Source organism: Eriocheir sinensis, chromosome 13 (assembly GCF_024679095.1).
Source record: "Eriocheir sinensis breed Jianghai 21 chromosome 13, ASM2467909v1, whole genome shotgun sequence".
NCBI lineage: Eukaryota > Metazoa > Arthropoda > Malacostraca > Decapoda > Varunidae > Eriocheir > Eriocheir sinensis.
Window position 1 is genome coordinate 2,768,419 of NC_066521.1, and position 22,926 is coordinate 2,791,344.

Consider the following 22,926-nt stretch of genomic DNA (forward strand, 5'->3'; position numbering starts at 1 on the left):
ATATATATATATATATATATATATATATATATATATATATATATATATATATATATATATATATATATATATATATATATATATATATATATATATATATATATATATATATATATATATATATATATATATATATATATATATATATATATATATATATATATATATATATATATATATATATATATATATATATATATATATATATATATATATATATATATATATATATATATATATATATATATATATATCTCTCTCTCTCTCTCTCTCTCTCTCTCTCTCTCTCTCTCTCTCTCTCTCTCTCTCTCTCTCTGAGGCAGAATCCGTGTGGCTCTTATGTTCCATTTTGGTAACACTGCTTTTCTTTCTCTAACTAACTGGCTGTTCTTTGTTTCCTTCAGCGCAACACTTAATGGCCGCAGAGTTTGGTGAGTTAGCGTTTTCTTGTGCTTGTTTTAGCTCGGCGGGTTTATTTGTGGACCAATGCAGACTTTGACGTTCGCTGGAGACGCACGGCTCGCCAACTCTCTCCCTCTCTCTCTTGCTCTCTCTTTTCAGTTAATGTCTGTTTGATCTATTAACTTATGTGCTCTGATATCAATTCGAGTCCACATTTGTTCACAGGGTGTTTTTTACAGTAAAAGCGGCGGCTCAAGGGTGGAACAGAAAGAGACAAGACTTGCTGCAGCACTGCTCCAACAGGACAGGAGGAGATTACGGTTTTGGACATGCTGATGCTCCCTCTTATCTTGCCACCATTTCGTCAGTAGATAATGTCATAATCTTGCTTAATATATTTATTAAAGACTTCTGACATCCAGCCAAAAATAATTTCATTCCCTCGTCAATCCCACCTCTCCCTAATCCTGAGGCACTGAAGCCGTCACTTCCATCTCTAAGCCTGAACTCTTCGATCAGATTTTCTCTGAAAAATACACTCCGGATGATTCAGAACAAACTTCTCCCTCTCATACCCTTTCCTACTTAAGTATGACTGACATTCTTTTCTTTTTCAATAACGATGTTCCCAATGCCCTTTCTGGAATAAATCCTCAGGAGGCTTATGGATTTTCTGATGGATGATCCACAAAGACTGTGCTTCCGTGCTGCCCGGTCAAACTCTTTCATCTCTGCCTTAAAACATCTACCTTTCTTTCCTGCTGAAAGTACACCAATAAAAATGAACTGTACCTAAGAAGGTTGACCTCTTTAATCCCTCAAAACATCGTCTTATAGCCTTGCTTTCTTGTCTTTCTAATGCTTCTGAAACAACCCTTAACAAAAAACTTTTTTTAGGAACCTTCTTTCTGACCACCAGTACGGATTCCGCAAGGGGCGCTCTACTGGTGATCTTCTTGCCTTCCTAACTAATTCCTGGTCATCCTCTCTTAGCCGTTTTGGTAAAACCTTTGCTGTTGCCAAACACATCTCGACAGTTTATAACAGAGTCCAAGCCGATCCATCACTGCTCTACCTTTAAACTTATGAGCAGTGGTGTTCGCAGGCTCTGTTCTATCACGCACTCTTCACACTCTGTTCACCATTAATGACCTATTGAAAAACAAACTGCTCTACCCATTTTCATGCTACTAAATCTACTCTGCATTTTCCTATTTCATTGGACAAAAAAGCAATAAGAACTAGACAACTAAAGGCTGGATGCTACAGAACGTCTTTCCTCTGACCCTGCTATTATTTCCCAATGGGGCACAAAGAACTTGGTGTCCTTCAGTTACTCAAAAACTATTTCTCCACCTGACATTTGACACAGCCTTACAGTCACCTATTCTCTTTTCAGTACAACGCTTAGTTGTCCCCATCTTTTACGATAAACATTATCGATCTATTCTCAAAACTAGTTCTTAATTGGAAATTTCACGTACCATTTTCTGCTAAACCAACTTTCTTTTAATAGGCGTTTTGTATCGCCCTGCCCGCCCCTGAGTGGAGTATGCATCGTACAGTGTGTGCCACGCACACAGCTTTTTGCGATAGAGTTGAGTCTAAGGCTATTTACGCTTTTCTTCTCGCTGACTCTCTTCTTCCTTTCCAGTCCTGACGAAAAGTTGTTTCCCTTGCACTTTTTTACCTCAATTTTCTTGCCAAATGTTCTCCCGAATTTGTCAGCCTCATGCCTCCACCGCTCCTGAGGCCTTGCTGCATATGTTTGTTTGTTTTGTTTTTTACTTAAGCCCACCGCTATAACGTCCAAATTCTTAATGTTAGAGTTACCCAGCTCCTTGCTTTCATCTTCCACCGGTAAGATCTAGAACATCCCCAGAGAAAGTGATGGAAGCCCATTCCCACACGGGTTCACTGAGTGAGATTATGATTAAACACCGCAAAAATAAGACGCTTATTTAACTTTGTCCTCCCTGAAAAATTAGCAAAACGGTCTAAGTACAAATTGAACTTTATATAAAAATGAGGCAACGTTTATTTTGCTGGTGTTCCTCATTAGTGTAAACATAGATACGACATTACTTCCATAGAAAAAAAAAACGTGTTGACGTTCAAATCATGCGTCCTAAAAACAAGCTAACTTAACTTACTCGTGATTTGGTTGAGTGCACTCGCATATTGATGACATTCTTTCAGTCGTGTTTTCCTTCCCATCTCCCCATCTTTAGTGACTGTGGCGTCGTGTGCTGTTGTGCAGGACTGGCATAGTTAGGTTAGGCTGGGTAGACGGTGACTGAGTGGTTACCGTGCGGTGCGGTGACCTGGAGGACCCGGGTTCAAGTCGAGCAGCTGCTACAAGCTGACAATGTTCGGTTATCGCCGAGTGGCCGAAGACTACCCGCATGTTGTCCTGATGACCACCTACCAACCCAGACTCTAGCAAAACTCTCTGAAAAGGATCAAGTTGAGCTCCATGAGCCAATGAAGAATAGTGCCACTATAAAAACATTTGCCTGCGCCTATAACATGATGGAGCCGACCAATAGAGATTAAGTTAAGTTAACAACTATACGCTGAGTTATTCATGGCAAGAGCCGAACATGGATAGCTTGCCAGTTTGTTGCAACCATAATACACATTGCCCCTACCTGTGATTTAGTCTTTAGCATCGCTGAGCCACGTGAAGCCACGCCCCCTTTCCACTCAGACTGAATACGATTGGTGGATGCTGGAAAGGTGAAATCTTATCGTTGATTCGTGTGCTGGCGCGGGCTGACCATATGTTCGATGATAATGGGAACAAAATGAATGTCACCGAGTCCTTGGCACTGGTCCGGGCCACGCGTCGACAAGGCAGAGTTTTGCTCCACCTTTTGGGAGCGACGCTCTCTTCCTCACTCCTGGGCCGCTAGTCTCAGACGCTTTCGGCTCCAACAACTATGTCCAAAGTCCACGAAGAAGGAGGTTAGTCGGGTTCTCATGAGTGTTTTCACGTTCATGGCGCAGAAGCTCATAACAGTGCCCATAACACCCCCCAGGGAAATACCGACAACCTTTACAAAAGTCTTATCGAATATGGGTGTGTCATCTTTGCTACTTCCCTCCTCAGTCTTGTCAGGTTACCACTTTTCTTCCCTTCTAATGTTAATACTCGCCTACTTTCTCACCTAAGTCAACTTTCCTTTCTTTAATTAGGGAAAGGTGATTAAATGATCCACGCTAAGTAAGCAGCTCTGAAGGGTTACAAGAGAGCTCTACCTCTCTCACCCTGAACCCGATGTGAGATGGGATTGTACTTGTATCCTCCCGGCCACGAGCCAAGCACCAAACCCACAGAGCTATCCGGTCCAATATCCCAACCTCTCTACGGCTATGTGGTTCCCGAGTAAAGGCGCATGGCTGTAGCTTCGAAACTAACAACGGGGTGCTCTGGAAAATACTCTCATTGTGATTCCCACTCAAAACTATCCTTCAAGGACTCCAACTAACCCTAACCTAACCTTATCTAGCTTAACCTGCCCTGTTCAAAAGTGGGCGTCACATGCATACCAGTTGAGAGATTGGGATGATGATGATTATTGGGGCGTTTCTTGCTTGGCGGGAGATTGGGAATACGCTAGTGTGTCATTAATATATTCCCAAAACTATAGTCAAATAAACTCTTCTTTTACCCGACTGCTCATCTCTCGCCAAGTCGCTTCTCTTTATCTCAGCATCTCACTGCTACAAATCGCCTCCTTCATCAGCTCACCAGTTTTCTTTTCTCCACTAAAAATCAACTCCTTGTCGGTCGTATCATCTCTCCTTCCACACTCTATCTCGTCAGGTCACGTTTCCTTCCTTGGCTTCTGCCGTCACAACTTGTCCCTCCATTGCATCGTTACCTCTGCGAACATTGCTGCAAGTGTCCCTCAGTGGTGATATTCCTCTATGTCTTTATTGCTAACTCCTTTCTTTTCCCTACTTGCCTCCTCCATCAGCTCCCCACTTCAGTCCTTTCCACTACCCACCAAGAACGCTATGACAGTCTTCCATCAACAACTGCTCATATCATTCTATGTCTTTATTGCTAATTCCTTTCTTTTCCCTACTTGCCCGTGTTACCTCCTCCTCCTCCTCCTCCTCCTCCCACACACTAATGTTACCAAAGACCTATTCCTCCTCGTCCTCTTCCTCCTCCTCGTCCTCCTCCTCCTTCTCCTCCTCCTCCCACACACTAATGTTACCAAAGACCTCCTCCTTCTCGTCCTCCTCCTCCTTCTCGTCCTCCTCCTCCTCCTCCTCCTCCTCCTCCTACACACTAACGTTACCACAGGACTCCTCCTCCTCCTCCTCCTCCCACACACTAATGTTACCACAGGCCTCCTCCTCCCTCCGCAGGACTACCAAGTGGACCTGTACCTCCGTCAGGAGTGGGAGGACGAGCGGCTGCGTCACCCGGACATCACGCGGCCACTGGACCTCAACGACCCCAACCTGGTAAAGGCCATCTGGAAGCCCGAGGTCTACTTCCCCAACGCCAAGCTCGCGGAGTTCCAGTTCGTGACGGTCCCCAACGTGCTGGTGCGCCTCAACCCAGACGGCAAGATACTCTACATGCTGAGGTGCGTGGCTGCATGCTTGACTGTGCTTTTGCAGGGTTGACTCAAGCTTGTAGTGTCGCATCTTTTGAAACTGTTTTGTCTTTTTTTTTTTTTTAGAGCTGTAAATGTGTGTTCGTTCGTGTGCGTGTGCAAGTGCGTGTGCGTTTGTGTGCTTTGGTGTGTGTGTGTGTGTGTGTGTGTCTGTGTAATAGCCAGACGACCCGGTTAGTGACACGTTAATGACAGGTTCTAATGGAAGGCACTGAGGCTTAGTGAAGAACAATTCCCCTAAGCGAGTCAACTTTGTCATGTGATCGCCAAAAAAAAAAAAAAAAAAGTGTGTGTGTGTGTGTGTGTGTGTGTGTGTGTGTGTGTGTGTGTAGCATTCCCCAGGCATAACAATAAGTTCCGCCGTCGCTGGTGTTCTCTCTTCTCCATTCCTACGTTCGTTCGTTTCGTGAGTCGTCTAGTTCTTGATTTTTCTGCCGGACCGTTGACTGTCCAGCGACAAAGGCGTCTTCCGGAGCTTAGTCCCTGGACTTCCTGCATCGAAATGAGGAACTCACCAAACCGTAAGTGTTGGTTGTTCCGCGTCAAAGGCGTCTTCCGGGACTTAACCCTGGACTTCCTGCAGCGAATTGAGGAGCTTAACAAAACACAAGTGCTTTATTCCTTACTTTCTATTCGTAATTATTTGTTTTCCCCTCTTAACAAGCCATGCCTCACTTTTCATTCATGCTTCCATAAGGTGGCATTGAAACACGTCTCCAATACTAAAGGAAAACGTCAAAATAGTAGTGCCTTCGAAGACACAGTTCCATCAAGTGCAATACAATTATCTATAGGCACATGGAGCAATTGTGTATCAAAGAATCGTTTAGGGATTTTTTTCCGCAAACTATATTTATTGACCTAAAAAAGTCATATAATTATTTAGTTCCAAATGAGTATATATTGTTTCCAAGAGGCCGAGAGTTCACCAGTCATTCAGAGGCTGGTGGTTTGCCTGCACGTTGTCTCACGGCATGCTGGGCTTCGAGTCTTGAGTAAAGGCTGCATCACTGACTAATAAGCTGGCCCATGTGTTCGGAAGGGCAGCCACCATTACATGTTCCAGCACTGTTGAGTTGCACCTTGCAGGAGCGTAACGAGACGACGGAAGACTTGTAAGCTATAGTCCGGCAAATCTTAAGTGGCGGCTCTGACGTAGACAGCCCGCTAGACACTGGTGCTATGTCTCCAACTGACCTCGCGTACCGTGCCTCTCACACCCTTCTCTCTCTCTCTCCCCGTGTCTCTCTCTTTCTCTCTCACTCTAGTATAAAAACAAATATGTTTTTTATGATTGATTCTCTATCTGTGAGTGAATACAAAGAAATTTGTACAACACTTGGCAGAGTTGCCACCGCGGCGTTGTCAGCTCAAGTCAGTCCAACACACCGCAATTGCCAGTTGCTCTGCCTGCTTTAATTATCGCATTTCTGCCATTTTTTGGTGTGTGTTTGCCATCTGCCATATAATGTCAGCTATATGGCATAATTGTGATAAAATATGGAGACTGTACCTATATAATATGGAATACCAGGACCGGCCGTCAAGCAAATTCTGATGTGAGTCATATGCAGGTGAATGGTGAGGTTCCGCTGGGGATGGCCAGGGAGTGGGGAAGGAGTGGTCGCTAAGAACATTAAAATATTACACTTTGACCTTATTTCCACACCACCTAAGGGGTAAAGAGTCTTGGTGCGTTGTTTTTAAAGAGGTTTATTATTATTATTATTATTATTATTATTATTATTATTATTATTATTATTATTATTATTATTATTATTATTATTATTATGCATTATCGTGCCCCATACTCCCCGAATCGAGTACACCCCCACTTTTCTCGCGCACACACACACACACACACACACACACACACACACACACACAGAGAGAGAGAGAGAGAGAGAGAGAAACACACTGAGAGAGAGATTTACATAGAAAATCAGACCACAAAGACCCCATGGTCCAGACTTGGTGGTCTGTCCTTAAACCTAAGTGATTTTACATTAATCAGATGGCTCCAAAACGTTGCTTTTCTACTCTAGTTAATATTAAGTTCAAGGAAGTGACGGTCGAGCTTGTTTTTAAAGGAGTCAATCGTGTTACACTGGACCACTGATGGTGGGAGCTTATTCCATTCTCGCACTACAACGTTGGTGAAGAAAAATTTGGTGCAGTCTGAATTTACTTGTCTACATTTGAGTTTTGTGCCATTGTTCCTCGTTCGCAAAGTGTCATCGATCATAAACAATTTTGTTCTGTCTACATTCGTGAAACCATTAAGTATTTTAAAACATTCGATCAGTTTTCCTCGGAGGCGACGTTTCTTAAGAGAGAACATGTTCAGGGTGGAAAGCCTTTCTTCGTAGGATTTGTTGCGCAAGGACGGGATCATTTTTGTTGCTCGACGCTGAACACCTTCTAGTTTAGCAATGTCCTTTGCATGGTGGGGAGACCAAAACTGTACCGCATATTCCAAGTGGGGTCTGACTAAACTATTGTAGAGCGGAAGTATTACATCTTTATTCTTGAATAAAAAGTTTCTTTTAATGAAGCCCAACATTCTGTTCGCTTTATTTGCTGCATCGATGCATTGATGTGAGAATTTGAGGTTTGACGCGATTTTAATCCCCAGGTCCTTAACGCATTGAACACTTGTGAGTTTAACGCCGCGTATTTCGTAATCGAACTTCTTATTCCTCGTTTCAACTTGAAGGACCTGGCAATTGTCAACGTTAAAAGGGATCTCCCATTTATCCGACCAAGCTGAAATTTTGTGCAAATCCTCTTGGAGGCTTTGCCTGTCTTCGTCAGTGAGAACCGAGTTACAAATCGTTGTGTCGTCTGCAAATTTACTAATGCGATTATTGAGTCCAACATCCACGTCGTTGATGTAAATAATGAAGAGCACTGGGCCAAGAACCGAGTCCTGAGGGACGCCACTAGTGACCGGCGCCCACTCTGAGTTAAATCCGTCAATCACTACTCTTTGTTGTCTGTTGCTCAACCAATTCGCGATCCATTAGTTTACTTGACCGTCAATGCCTATTTGCTTTAATTTATAAAGTAATTTATGATGTGGGACTTTATCAAACGCTTTCTGGAAATCAAGATAGACTACGTCCACTGATTTGGTTACGTCATAAATTGAGGAGATCGTTATAAAAGGTCAGTAGGTTTGACAGGCAGGATCTTTTGTTACGGAAGCCATGTTGTGATTCCCCAATTAAGTGGCTTTCGAGATAACTCACAATTTTGTCTCTAATTATGCTCTCGAGTAGCTTACCTACAATTGAAGTTAGACTAATGGACTAAGGACATATTGAATACGGTAGTGAGGGAGGAGAGTATTTCGCTCTTTGTTTCTTTAAGCAGTATAGGATATACTTTGTCGGGTCCGGGACTTTTATTTGTTTTAAGTGAATGGAGAGCTTTAAGGACTTCATCGGTTGTTTTTTTCAAAATTAGGCAATGCATGCTCGAGATTTACAATAGTACTGGTGTTGTTGGTAGCGAGAGGAAGGCTGTTAGTATTAAACACCGAGGAAAAGTAATTGTTTAAGAGGTTTGCAATGTGTTGGCTGTCAGTCACTAGTGCACCGTCGCTGTTTGTTAAAGGTCCAGTACCACTTTTGATCGCCTTTCTGTTGTTTATGTAACTGAAGAAAGATTTCGGATTATTTTTACAGTTGGCTGCAATATTTTCTTCATATCTACGCTTTGCCTGACCTACTAGTCTTTTTACTCGTCGCCTGGCATCATTATAAAGTCTAATGTTTTCGGGCGTGCTTTGTTCTTTCTTTAACCTGTAAAACAATTTTTTCTCATTGACTGATTGTTTAATTTCGCTATTAAACCACGGTGGGCTTTTATTAGTGTTAATTCGCTTCTCGCACAAGGGGACGAATGTGTTCTGCTGAGTGTGTAAGTGATTTTTAAGGCTTAGCCAGGCATCATCTACGTTGCCGTCATCTGATAGTTGTATTTCTGTTAGTTTTTGTCGGATTTCTACGAAGTTAGCTCTTTTGAAATTGGGCACCTTTACTTTATTTTCAGTCACTGATGATTGAGCTCTAAAGTCGACGCGCACTAATTTATGATCGCAAGAACCGAGGTGTTCTACTGTGACACTACTGACTAGGTTATCTTGGGTCGTTATAACAAGGTAGAGTATATTATTTTGTCGAGTTGGCTCAGAAACCATTTGGCTTAGATAATTTTCTTCTAGAAATTCGATCATTCTATGTGACTCGCCTTCTGTACCTGACAGTGTCGCCCAGTCGATATGGGGAAGGTTAAAGTCTCCTAATATCAGTGAGTCGTTGTTATTAAGTGACTGCCTTAAGACGCTGTACATTTCAAGGTCGTCATCGAGTGATTGTAGTGATCTGTAGGTGACAGATATATTTAAATTGACTTTTGCAATGTTTACTCGCACGCACAAATGTTCAACGTTACTGTTTCCCGGTGTTTTGTCAGTGGGTTGCAAATAGCTTTTGACATAAAGGGCGACGCCACCGCCTCTACGGTTTACACGATCTTTGTTGAAGAGTCTGTAGCCATCTATGTTGTATTCGGAACTTAAATCAATATTTGTGGTGTCGATAAATGTTTCGGTTATAGCAAATATGTCAAAATTTTCTGTTAGAGCAAGACATCTCAGTTCATCAAATTTGTTTCTTAGGCTACGCGCATTGAAACTAAGGATTTTTAAGTTATCTAGAGGTTTGGTAATAGAGGTGGTGGTACTTGCGGGATCACTGTTACAGGTTTGTTGCAATGCACGGCGTCTATTTACACGGGCAGAGAGAGAGAGAGGGGCACGGTGTGCGAGGTCAGTTGGAGACGTGGCAACAGGGTCTAGCGGGATGTCTACGTCAGAGCCGCCACTTAAGATTTGCCGGACTATAGAGTTAAGCGATATGCCTAAGTCTACATATACCAAGTCAAGTCATTCTGCTTCAAAACTGCGACCGGTACGCGCAGGAGGCGGTCTTGGGGCGGAGCAGCGGGATGACGTCACTTGAAGCTAAAACTAAAAAATTACCCGCAAGTCCAGGGATGACTAAAGTTAGGGCCGTATATGCACTCTGGACGTGCATTCTCGCCTTCTTTCACAGCGCGTTCAGGCAAGCCACTGACTAAAAAAATTCTTTTTTGTGTGCTACTGAGTGACTGTAATTCCAATGCCTACAAACGGCGGTGTGGGGTGTGAGGAGGTGCATGTTGAAGTGATTGATTTAAATTAGTCCGCCTTTCTTCGTTTACTCTAAATCTCTGTTTCTACATTCTCTAGTTTGGCTCCAAGCAGTGTCACGCATAAAACACGCCTCGGCCGTGTCTCCTCCCACAAGCCTGCGTATGACTTGACTTGGTGTATATAGACTTAGAGATATGCCGCATGTGACGGCTGTGACGTGTTCGAGGATCTACGGCCGCCCTGATCGGAAGCGGGAGTGTGTTTATCAACGCCACCAGACACAGGGTTGTCAAGCTAGGAAAAAGGGCGGAGCATAATGCCTTCGCGGGGACTCCTTTGAGAAATATTACCTAATCCTTTACAACACACACACAGACACAGACACAGACACAGATACACACACACACACACACACACACACACACACACACACACACACACACACACACACACATACAAACTAGATAAATACACACACACACACACACACACACACACACACACAGTCAGGGCCGAACAGACAGACAGAGAGACAGGCAGATGGAAAGACAAGCAGACAGACAGACAGACAGACACCTACCGAACGGGCGCAAGCCACTCCCGGTGAGGTATATATGGGAGGTGAGAAGGGAGCTGAAGCCCTCCAAAGACCCTTCCCATGTCCTCACTAACCGTTTCCCTATTGTCTCACCAACACCGGAGAGTAGTTCAGCATGCTCTCTAAAGACAGATCCTCTCTTTATCCACACCACACTACATTCACACAACATATACACCTTTTCCCAAAATTAAAATTTCAAAATGGTGCACCTACACCAAGCCTCGGAGTCCCCGCCTGGGGGGGGACCACAAATTCCCCCAGGGAGGACTCCCCTTCTGGCTGCCGACCCGAGAGGTGTCTTGATAACTCCTCGAACCTCTTTCTTCTCAATTTCTGCAACATTCGCGGTCTTCGCTCTAATTTTCATTCTGTGGAACATCTCTCCTCCTCTAAACCTCACCTTCTCTTCCTTGAAACACAGGTTTCTGAGGCTACTGACAGCAATCTCTACTCTGTTCCCTCCTACTATCTCTATCCTAAATTTCAATCCAAAGCTGGATGTTGCGCCTACGTGCGCAACGACATCACTTGCTCTCGTGCCCACGACCTTGACTCTTCTGAATTTTCCACCATCTGGCTAAGACTTCATTGTCATTCTATTACTAAATACATCTGTGCTGTTTATCTCTCACCTAACTCTACCAACTATGTAAAATTCTTTGACTATTTGAATTCTAAAGTGGAGCACATCTTGACCCACTCTCCCTTCGCTGAAATCTCCATCCTAGGAGATTTCAATGTTCACAACCAGCTTTGGCTTTCATCCTCTTTCACTGACCATCCTGGTGAACAAGCCTACAACTTTGCTATCCTCAACGACCTAGAGCAGTTGCTCCAGCACCCTACACGTATTCCCGACCGTCTTGGAGACCGGCCTAACATTCTAGACCTCTTCCTTACCTCAAACCCTTCTGCTTATTCTGTCAAACTGTTCTCTCCGTTGGGCTCCTCCGATCACAATCTTATTTCTGCATCCTGTCCTATCGCTCCTATACACCCTCTGGACCCACCGAAGAGGCGATGCTTCTGGCATTTTGCTTCAGCTCGGTGGGACGACCTGAGGATGTACTTTTCCGATTTCCCGTGGAATGATTATTGCTTCCAGGATAGAGACCCCTCTGTGTGTGCTCAGCGCATCACAGAGGTGATTGTCTCTGGAATGGAGGCATACATTCCTCGTTCTTTCTCTACTCCTCACGCTAAAAAGCCTTGGTTTAACCACGCTTGTTCTCGTGCTGTCAATGATAGAGAGGTAGCTCACAAAAGGTACCAGAGCCTTCAAACTAATGCTAATTATAAACTTTACATTTCTGCCCGAAATCGTGCCAAATCTATTCTCCGACTAACCAAAAATTCTTTCATTAATAGAAAATGTCAAAATCTTGCTTTCTCTAACTCTTCCCGTGACTTCTGGCATCTAGCCAAAAACATCTCCTCCAACTTCACTTCTTCATCTTTCCCTCCACTCCTCAGTCCTGACGGCAACACTGCCGTCTCATCTATCTCTAAGGCTGAACTCTTCTCTCAACTTTTTCTAAAAACTCCACTCTGGACGATTCTGGGCATATTCCTCCTACTCATCCCCCCTCTGACTCCTTTATGCCTGTTATAAAGATTCTTCAAAATGATGTTTTCTATGCCCTCTCTGGCTTCAATCCTCAGAAGGCTTATGGACCTGATGGAGTGCCTCCTATTGTCCTTAAAAACTGTGCCTCCGTGCTGTCACCCTGCCTGGTCAAACTCTTTCGCCTCTGCCTGTCAACATCTACCTTTCCTTCTTGCTGGAAGTATGCCTTCATACAGCCTGTGCCTAAGAAGGGTGACCGCTCCGATCCCTCAAACTACCGTCCTATAGCTTTACTTTCTTGTCTATCTAAAGCTTTTGAATCAATCCTTAACCGGAAGATTCAAAAGCACCTTTCCACTTCTGACCTTCCATCTGATCGCCAGTATGGGTTCCGCAAGGGGCGTTCTACTGGTGATCTCCTAGGCTTCTTAACTGACTCTTGGTCATCCTCTCTTAGCCGTTTCGGTGAAACTTAATCTTTGCTTTCCAAACTACCCTCCTACGGTTTCTGTCCTTCTCTCTGTACCTTTATCTCCAGTTTCCTTTGTGACCGTTCTATTTCTGCCGTGGTAGACGGTCACTGTTCTTCCCCTAAATCTATTAACAGTGGTGTCCCACAGGGTTCTGTCCTATCTCCCACTCTTTTTCTGTTGTTCATTGATGATCTTCTTTCCAAAACGAACTGTCCTATCCATTCCTACGCCGATGATTCCACTCTGCATTACTCAACTTCTTTTAATAGAAGACCCACCCTACAGGAACTTAACGACTCAAGGCTGGAGGCTGCAGAACGCTTAGCCTCAGACCTTACTATTATTTTCGATTGGGGCAAGAAGAACCTGGTGTACTTCAACGCCTCAAAAACACAGTTTCTCCACCTATCCACTCGACACAATCTTCCAAACAACTATCCCCTATTCTTTGACAACACCCAGCTATCACCTTCTTCAACACTAAACATCCTCGGTCTATCCTTAACTCAAAATCTCAACTGGAAACTTCATATCTCATCTCTTACTAAATCAGCTTCCTCGAGGCTGGGCGTTCTGTACCGTCTCCGCCAGTTCTTCTCCCCTGCACAGTTGCTGTCCATATACAGGGGCCTTGTCCGCCCTCGTATGGAGTATGCATCTCATGTGTGGAGGGGCTCCATTCACACAGCTCTTCTGGACAGAGTGGAGGCTAAGGCTCTTCGTCTCATCAGCTCTCCTCCTCATACTGATAGTCTTCTACCTCTTAAATTCCGCCGCAATGTTGCCTCTCTTTCTATCTTCTATCGATATTTCCACGCTGACTGCTCTTCTGAACTTGCTAACTGCATGCCCTCCCGCGGCCCCACTGCACTCGACTTTCTACTCATGCTCATCCCTATACTGTCCAAACCCCTTATGCAAGAGTTAACCAGCATCTTCACTCTTTCATCCCTCACGCTGGTAAACTCTGGAACAATCTTCCTTCATCTGTTTTTCCTCCTGCCTACGACTTGAACTCTTTCAAAGAGGAGGGTATCAGGACATCTCTCCTCCCGTATTTGATCTTGCTTTCGGCCACCTCTTTTGTTTCTTTTTTAGGAGCAGCGAGTAGCGGGCTTTTTTTTATTATTGTTTTCTTTTTTTGTGTGCCCTTGAGCTGCCTCCTTTGTTGTAAAAAAAAGAAAAAAAAATATGGGATAGAATAATAATAAAAATATAAAGGAAAGAAAAAGTTGCTGACACACAGATGCAAACTTGAGGTACAAGCACAGACAGACAGGCAGATGAAGGAGATGACAAACAAACAGAAAGGCAAATCAATGAACAGCCAAAGGAAAATAAAGTGATTGACGCATCATGTTAAAGAATGTTTTGACTGCATTGTGTTGCCGTGATGCCTGTCAGGAGTAGGGCTTTTTTTCAGGTGCATAGATAGAGAGTAGCACGCAGGAATAAAAATCGCGCAGGTCAGTTCCTTTTGCCTTCAACACACTGCTCCCGAAAACGCCTCAACAAACTGTGTTCCAAAGACGCCTCCGCCTCCCACAACCATTTCCAAGCGTCAGGAAGATCAGTCGGGTTATCATTAGTGTTTCTTTCAGGTTTATAGTACAGAAGAAGGGTCAAACTCCCACTAGGGTCTTTAAGATACCCCTGGAAATGCCTAAAACTCCTACGAAAACAGTGTCATGTGTGAGTGGTTGGGCGCCTAAGTGTTTAAGCATATGGCCCTAAATCGACCAGAAAACGTAAGAACTCTCTGGCAGAATCACGAACCAGTTAATTGAATTCCTGGTGCAATGTGCGCCCGAGCCGAGAGGAGGCCACGCGAGGATGGAAAACAGAAGCACCAAAATTATTGCCGGAACCACCTGGGAGGGGGAGCATACGGGGCCAAAATAGCGGCCCGGAGGGTGCACAAAGGGGCTTGTGACTTAACTGGAAAGATTTTTGGCGCTGGCATTAATTACGTGGAGGGCGAGGGCTGAAGGGAGGAGAGTTAAGCCATCCAAAGACCGAGTTTTAGGGGCGCTGTGAGTGAAGAATTCAGGTTTATGGCAGCAAACACAGGGCGATGGTGCCACCTCTCCATTCTCAGACGCTTCCACCCCTCACATATGCTCTTTCTAAAGGCCAAAAAGGGGATCAGTTTCGTTTTCATGAGTGTTTTTTTAGGTTTATGATACAAAACAAGGGTTAAACTACCACCAGGGTCATAGAACTACCCCTGGAAAGGTCAGCGGCGAGTGTGTAACCAGACCTCTAAGGGCGATGGGGAGATCGTGTGGGAGGTGAGGACAAAGGGGGCAGCCGGAGGGTCACAGAGGCATACTATCAAACATTTCGTCACTCAAGCACACACAATGGACAAGGCCTTCAGGGGTTGTGGGCCTTTCCATGAGTAGTTCTATGACCCTGGTGGTAGTTTGACCCTTCTTCTGACAAGGCCTTCAGGGGTTGTGGGCCTTTCCATGAGTAGTTCTGTGACCCTGGTGGTAGTTTGACCCTTCTTCTGACAAGGCCTTCAGGGGTTGTGGGCCTTTCCATGAGTAGTTCTGTGACCCTGGTGGTAGTTTGACCCTTCTTCTGAAAAGGCCTTCAGGGGTTGTGGGCCTTTGCATGAGTAGTTCTATGACCCTGGTGGTAGTTTGACCCTTCTTCTGACAAGGCCTCAAGGGGTTGTGGGCCTTTGCATGAGTAGTTCTATGACCCTGGTGGTAGTTTGACCCTTCTTCTGACAAGGCCTTCAAGGGTTGTGGGCCTTTCCATGAGTAGTTCTGTGACCCTGGTGGTAGTTTGACCCTTCTTCTGCACCATGAACTTAGAAAAACACTCATGAAAACCCAACTGATCTTCTTTTTGACTTTTGGAAATAGTTTATGTGAGGGGTGGAAGGGTATGAAGATGCCGACCTCAGAACCAAAGGGTGAGGACGTGTGTTGCTGTGTTGCTAATGGACACACTGCTCGCACAATGGGAAAATAAATAATAATGTAACTACGGCTGCATTATCGTTTTGGCGACACGCATAAATTACACATTATAATCTAAATATTTGATTAACCACCCCGTCAAAAGTTGAGCCAGCATTGCATTACGTGAGACCTATAAACATTTTCGAACTGATATACGAGTATGTGTTTGTTAGATCGAGTTTAGTTTTTTTTTTTTTTAACAGCAGAGACAGTGCAAGGGCGTAAAAAAAAAGAAGAAAACAATATGAAAAAAAAAATCCCGCTACTTACTGCTCCTGTGAAACCATAACACGTGTATATAGCGTTAGAATGACTGCCGCTGCTCAAATATTGCAGCAGACCCGATACTGTGGAGGGTGAGTGGTCTGTTGAATGTCGGGGCGAGGGAGGCGGCAGGGGAAACACAGACTTGCCTCACCATGAAGAAGGGTCAAGCGTAATGCCTTCATAGTGACCCCTTAAGAAATGTTCCACTCTCTTTTTTCTTTCTTTTTCTTTTCTTTCTTTCTTTTTTTTTCGTTTTTTTCTCTCTCTCTCTCTCTCTCTCTCTCTCTCTCTCTCTCTCTCTCTCTCTCTCTCTCTCTCTCTCTCTCTCTCTCTCTCTCTCTCTCTCTCACACACACACACACACACACACACACACACACACACACACACACACACACACACACACACACACACACACGCACACACACACATATGGACAAAGAAATGATGAACAAAGTTTGACTATGCTGCTGTTGTATGGTCGCCTCACAAAAAGAAGGATATCAGAAAGTTGGAAAGGATACAGAGAATTGCAACGAAAATTGCCCCAGAACTCTCGAATATGACGTATGAAGACATATTGAAGGAGATGGACTTGAAGACACTGGAACAAAGAAGGGAGAGAGGAGACTTGATTACGCTGTATAAGTTGGTAAATAAGTTTGAAGAGGTGGATAGAGATGATCTCTTAACTGCGAGAACGCAGGGGCTGAGAGGACATAGGAAGAAACTTAATAAAGGAACCTGTTTGAGTGACTTAAAAAAAAAGTATAGTTTTCCACGTAGAAGTGTTAACACATGGAACAGCTTGCGGGAAGAAGTGGTGGAGGGGAACAGTGTTCAACAAATGAAGAAAAAGCTGGATGAATGTAGATATGGAGACGGGACTGTTAGAGCTTAGCTCGGGCCCGGTAGACTACAAATAGGTAAATACAAATTTGTAAACACACACACACACACACACACACTCTCTCGTGGCGCAACTGGTTTAGAGCGCTTCGCTGCCAGGCTTCACGGTCTGACAGGGAGGCGGTTCGAGCCCGCTCAGGCCGGATCCTTTCCGTTGACTAGGAGTGGTTACTGTCCCCCCTTGAGCAAGGGGGATGGGGTGTGTGGTGTGTGAGGTCCTGGCAGTACCCAGAGATCGACGATAAAAAGCACTTGCTCATGTCGGGAGGGTACCTACTCGAGATTACGAGTCCAACACGTGATCAGGCCGTGGTGGTGGTGAATAACACACACACACACACACACACACACACCACTAATAAGGAATCACTAGTCTAAACAACGGTAAGGAAACTGAAGAAGCTAAATGGTTGGGTCTACGCCACAATAATAATAGATTACCACTAGTTTGGGAAAAATTCACGATGGAATGATCTGTTAAGTACGAGGCGCCCGACCAAAGTGTCTGGAGATGGAAGGCATAGCTCGGTGTTCCGAGAAGCTCCCGCCTCTCACACCAACTATTTCCCAGGGCCGAAAAGGAGATCAACCGAGTTGTAATGAGTGTTCTTTTGGTTCATGGTGCATAAGAACGTTCAAACTACCACCTGGGGCATAAAACTACCCATGGAAATACCCAGAAATCCTACGAAGCCTTGTCTAATGTGTGTTCTTGGGCGCCAAAATGTTTATCAGAATTTGTCCCTTAGTCCCCCTAGTAAGCTGTCTCTCCTTCCTTTATGCCAAATATATATACAGGAAAATTCTATGATGAAATTGCCTGTGCAGTAACGCGGCGTGGAGAAGGAAGGTTTTCACGCCCTAGACAAGATCTGAGTAGCATAATGAACTTCTCCCCACCCTTGAAAATAGTGATGTGAATGCAAAGGGTAGAGGCAGACAGGTAGAAACAAAGGTAAATATGTGTGCAGAGAGAGAGAGAGAGAGAGAGAGAGAGAGAGAGAGAGAGAGAGAGAGAGAGAGAGAGAGAGAGAGAGAAAATTTCAAGGTGTCGAGTGGTCTGTAATGTATGCCTCGCCGAGAAGGTTTAATTAAAGAGCAACAGGCCTTCCCGAACACCATGTAGGCGATTAGGAGGAGGAGGAGGAGGAGGAAGAAGGAAGAGGAAGAGGAGGAGAAGGGGGAGCGGGGAGGGCCAAAGAGGCAGGGCACTTAGGCAATAAACAGCATGGAAATGAAAGACAAAGACAGAGAGAGAGAGACTGACAGTGGATTAGGAGAGAGTGGTGAAAAGGAGGAGGAAAAAGGGGAGAGAAAGAACAGATACGAAACAAAAGACGGACAAAGAGAGAAAGACTGACAGTGGATTAGGAGAGAGTGGTGAAAAGGAGGAGGAGAAAGGGGAGAGAAAGAACAGATACGAAACAAAAGACGGACAAAGACGGAAAGACTGACAGTGGATCAAGAGAGAGTGGTGAAAAGGAGGAGGAGAAAGGGAAGAGAAAGAACAGATACGAAACAAAAGACGGACAAAGAGAGAAAGACTGACAATGGATTAGGAGAGTGAGGTGAAAAGGAGGAGGAGAAAGGGGAGAGAAAGAACAGATACGAAACAAAAGACGGACAAAGAGAGAGAGACTGACAATGGATTAGGAGAGAGAGGTGAATAGGAGGAGGAGAAAGGGGAGAGAAAGAACAGATACGAAACAAAAGACGGACAAAGACGGAGAGACTGACAATGGATCAAGAGAGAGTGGTGAAAAGGAGGAGGAAAAAGGTGAGAGAAAGAACAGATACGAAACAAAAGACGGACAAAGACGGAGAGACTGACAATGGATCAAGAGAGAGAGGTGAAAAGGAGGAGGAGAAAGAGGAGAGAAAGAACAGATACGAAACAAAAGACGGACAAAGACGGAGAAACTGACAATGGATTAGGAGAGTGAGGTGAAAAGGAGGAGGAAAAAGGTGAGAGAAAGAACAGATACGAAACAAAAGACGGACAAAGACGGAGAGACTGACAATGGATTAGGAGAGAGTGGTGAAAAGGAGGAGGAGAAAGGGGAGAGAAAGAACAGATACAGGCAGAAAGGAAAAAAGGCTGACAAGGATAACAGAGAAAGGCGGACCAAGCAGGCAACGGAGAGAGAGATGAAAGGCGGACAGGGACAGAGAGAATGGCAATGGATTAGAAAAGAGGGAAGAAGAAGGAGGAGATAGGGGATAGAATAAACAGAGAAAGACATAGGCAATTCAGGGAAGGAGGTTAACAGGGGAGAATAACACAAAGAACAACAGACAGAGAAACGAAAGACGGAAGAACAGAGATAAAGAAAATGACAATGAACCAGAAAAGAGTGGAGAAGAAAGAAGAGAAAGGGAAGAAAATAAGCACAGAACGACATAAGCAATTCAGGGAAGGAGGTTAACAAGGGAAAAGAACACAAAGAACAACAGACAGAGAAACGAAAGACGGAAGAACAGAGATAAAGAAAATGACAATGAACCAGAAAAGAGGGGAGAAGATGGAGGAGAAAGGGAAGAAAATAAGCACAGAACGACATAAGCAATTCAGGGAAGGAGGTTAACAAGGGAAAAGAACACAAAGAACAACAGACAGAGAAACGAAAGACGGAAGAACAGAGATAAAGAAAATGACAATGAACCAGAAAAGAGGGGAGAAGATGGAGGAGAAAGGGAAGAAAATAAACAGAGAACGACATAGGCAATTCAGGGAAGGAGGTTAACAAGGGAGAATAACACAAACATCAACAGACAGAGAAATGAAAAACGGACAAAGAGATAAAGAAAATGACAATGAACCAGAAAAGAGGGAAAAGGAGAAAGGTGAGAGAACAAGCACAGAAAAAGACATTGATAAAGAAAGGCAGACAGAGATAACATAGAGGAGGCAGTTCAGGGAAGGCATCAAACGGCAGAAAAAATATCATGAGTGAGAATAAGTGGACAGTCGAAACGGGAAGGGGGAGCTGAAGGAAAGCGAGGAAAAGGGATAAAAGGGCTATTACACTGGGCAAATCTTCAGTAGATCTTCATTCATACCACGATTTCCGCTGGCGTGGTTCTCATTTGTTTCTTGTTATTGCTGCTGCTGATGATGGTGAGTAATACCGTCGTCCTTTGGTGAAATCTACCGTAGCTTTGGAAGATCGTGGACACGTCAGAAAACCACGGAAATGAGAACCACCCCAGCGGAAATCGTGGTTTGACTGAAGATCCACGGAAAATTTGCCCAGTGTGATAGCCCCTTCATCAGACGGAAAGAAAGGCTGGCACAGATAGGAAAGGCAGACCACGAAGAACAGCAAATTGAAGAGGGAAAATAGAGACGGAGAAAGAGCGACGATGGGTGAAAACAGACAGGAAAATGAGGAGAATAAACAAAGACAGACAGAGAGAAAGGCTAACAGAGAGACAGACAGAAATGAAGATGCAAACCACGGAAAGCAATAAACAAAGGGGAACAAAAACTAGAGTGAGAAGAAGCAACAGTGGAAACTGAAAGGGAAGAAGAAAGAGAAAAGAGGAGAATTAACATATACATACAGAAATAAAGAAAGAATAACAGATAGCAAAGAAAAGGTAGGCCATCAAGGATAACGCGCAGGAGAGAGAATGTAGACCATGAGAAGGACAATCAGTGTGAGCGGAAATTAGGGAAAATAGAAAGGTGCAGAGATTGTTTTTTGTAGAGTGACCCGTCAGTGAAGAAAAGTCCCTAACAACCCACTCTGACAGAGACCTTACCGTCTGACCGGCCGATGGTTCAGTCCCTAGCCAAGTTGTTATTTCCCTTTCCGTGTTCGATCAATTTTTCCTGAGTTTCGAGCCACTCAGGTATTGTGTGATGAGAGGACTCGAGTCCTCTCTCAGTGATGGCCAGCCATGAGCGTCATTTTTGAGTGCACATGTCCTTCGCGGCAGGAGGCAGATGGCCCGGCTTTCTCTGAGGTGTTGAGGATCATTAACGTGTTTGGCTGCCGCTTGAAAAGCATCTCCTAAGCTACACTGGGCGGCCTTTTACGACCGATGATGAATGTGACCAATGCTTCGCTCCAGCACGATGCTGACCAGCGACCCGCCGGCGTTAGTCCCTCGATGATCGGCGGTATTCACCATCCGGCGGCCACTTCCAGTGAAACAGTCTCGGGGTATCGAGGGTAGTTTGGTTACGAAGCTTGAACAAAACTTAAGAGGATCTGAAGGAAAGGCACTACCAGGAGGGCAGTCTGCAGCTTAATTCTACTCAACACAGAAACCTTACCAGGCCAGACACCGGGAGGATTAACAGACTGGAAGGTCTTTCACGATTCGTGGGTGACGGTGCATGGCCGTTCATATAGTATTGACGCAGCGAGTTCTGTTTTATTTTATATAGTATTGACGCAGCGAGTTCTGTTTTATTTTGTATAGTATTGACGCAGCGAGTTCTGTTTTATTTTATATAGTATTGACGCAGCGAGTTCTGTTTTATTTTATATAGTATTGACGCAGCGAGTTCTGTTTTATTTTATATAGTATTGACGCAGCGAGTTCTGTTTTATTTTATATAGTATTGACGCAGCGAGTTCTGTTTTATTTTATATAGTATTGACGCAGCGAGTTCTGTTTTATTCCGGTAACGAACGAGACTGACCTGCTAGTAGTTAACAAATCGATGGATCTCCGGCAATTGGTGTCCAAACCACAGCTTCCTTTTCTACATTAGACATGCTTTCCTCACCTCTCCTCAAAGATTTATCCCCTAGTATCACTAGGGGAAACGGGCCCTTGTCCTAAGACGGCCCGTTAAGAGTACAAAAATGCTCCCTCCCTGCGCGGGGGAGCACGGGCTAAGCCTATTGGCGGCCCGTAGCAGGAAGCCGACAGACCGACTCTATCGGCGATCGATATCTAGCCGACCAAGTCGGTCCGTCGACGAGGACTGGCGTGTCTCTGACATGCTTTCGGTGCTGAGCCAGTGAAGCCTTGCCGCGCCGCGACCACCAGCTTCTAGCCTGTCAGGGCCGATGCCAGTGTGTTCAAATATCGGTACTGATGGTGCTCTTTTATAAAATCAAATATACATTCCCAGCCCTAACACACACACACACACACACACACACACACACACACACACACACATACACACACACACACACGTCTTCACAACTCAGTGTATACCACCTTTGCCAGTCACCAGGCAGACAGTTAAGAACTGCGATAATACCACTAAAGGTTTTCGCTGACAGGAGCGATTGCTGTCCCCCTTATGCAAGGGAAACGGGAGTGTGTGTGTGAGGCGCCACAGTACCCACAGATCGGTCACCCGAGCTCAAAAGAGCTCTCCAAGAGGATGCTGGTGGCGAGCACGAGTCTAGCACGTAATCAACCCGTGGGTGAATGACACAAATACACAAAGGTATTCACTTTATGAAACTAAATTCTTCATCTCCCTGAGCTGAAGTATGCAATGAAACGTTCATTTTTCCTATTTGTTCAAGAGTTTTCACACCAATCTGAAAACAATACCATCTCCCTAACGCGGCCGGTAACAGGAGACGAGGAAGAGCGACGTGGTGCGGAAAGGAGGGAGCTAAAAGAAAAGAAAACGAGAAGAATAAACAAAGACAGAAAGAAAGGCTCACAGAGATAACGAAGAAGAACAGATGGCAACGAGGAAAAGAGAAAGGGCAACAGTGGAAACAGAGGAGGTAGGGGAAGCGAAGGAAGGAAATGGACGAGAGCAAACAAAGAATAAAGGTGACGGCTTACTCAGATAGCAAGGATGAACGGCGCGGATAAAAGTGGAGGAAAACAAAAGAGGTCAGACTTGCAGAAATAAAAAGAAGATTTACAAAGAACAACTGATCGAGGGTCGGAGAAAGAGCCAACCAA

General features: G+C 44.6%; 1 protein-coding gene across 1 annotated transcript in view; it reads left to right on the top strand.

Moving 5' to 3' along the window:
* The first annotated feature begins 3,777 nt into the window (after nucleotides 1-3,777).
* Nucleotides 3,778-22,926, top strand: part of LOC126997793 (glycine receptor subunit alpha-2-like) — a 117,704-nt gene continuing 98,555 nt past the window's right edge. The window contains exons 1-2 of the mRNA XM_050859009.1: nucleotides 3,778-3,790; nucleotides 4,721-5,009. Coding sequence (XP_050714966.1) covers nucleotides 3,778-3,790; nucleotides 4,721-5,009 — 302 coding nt within the window. The remainder of the gene's footprint in view (nucleotides 3,791-4,720; nucleotides 5,010-22,926) is intronic.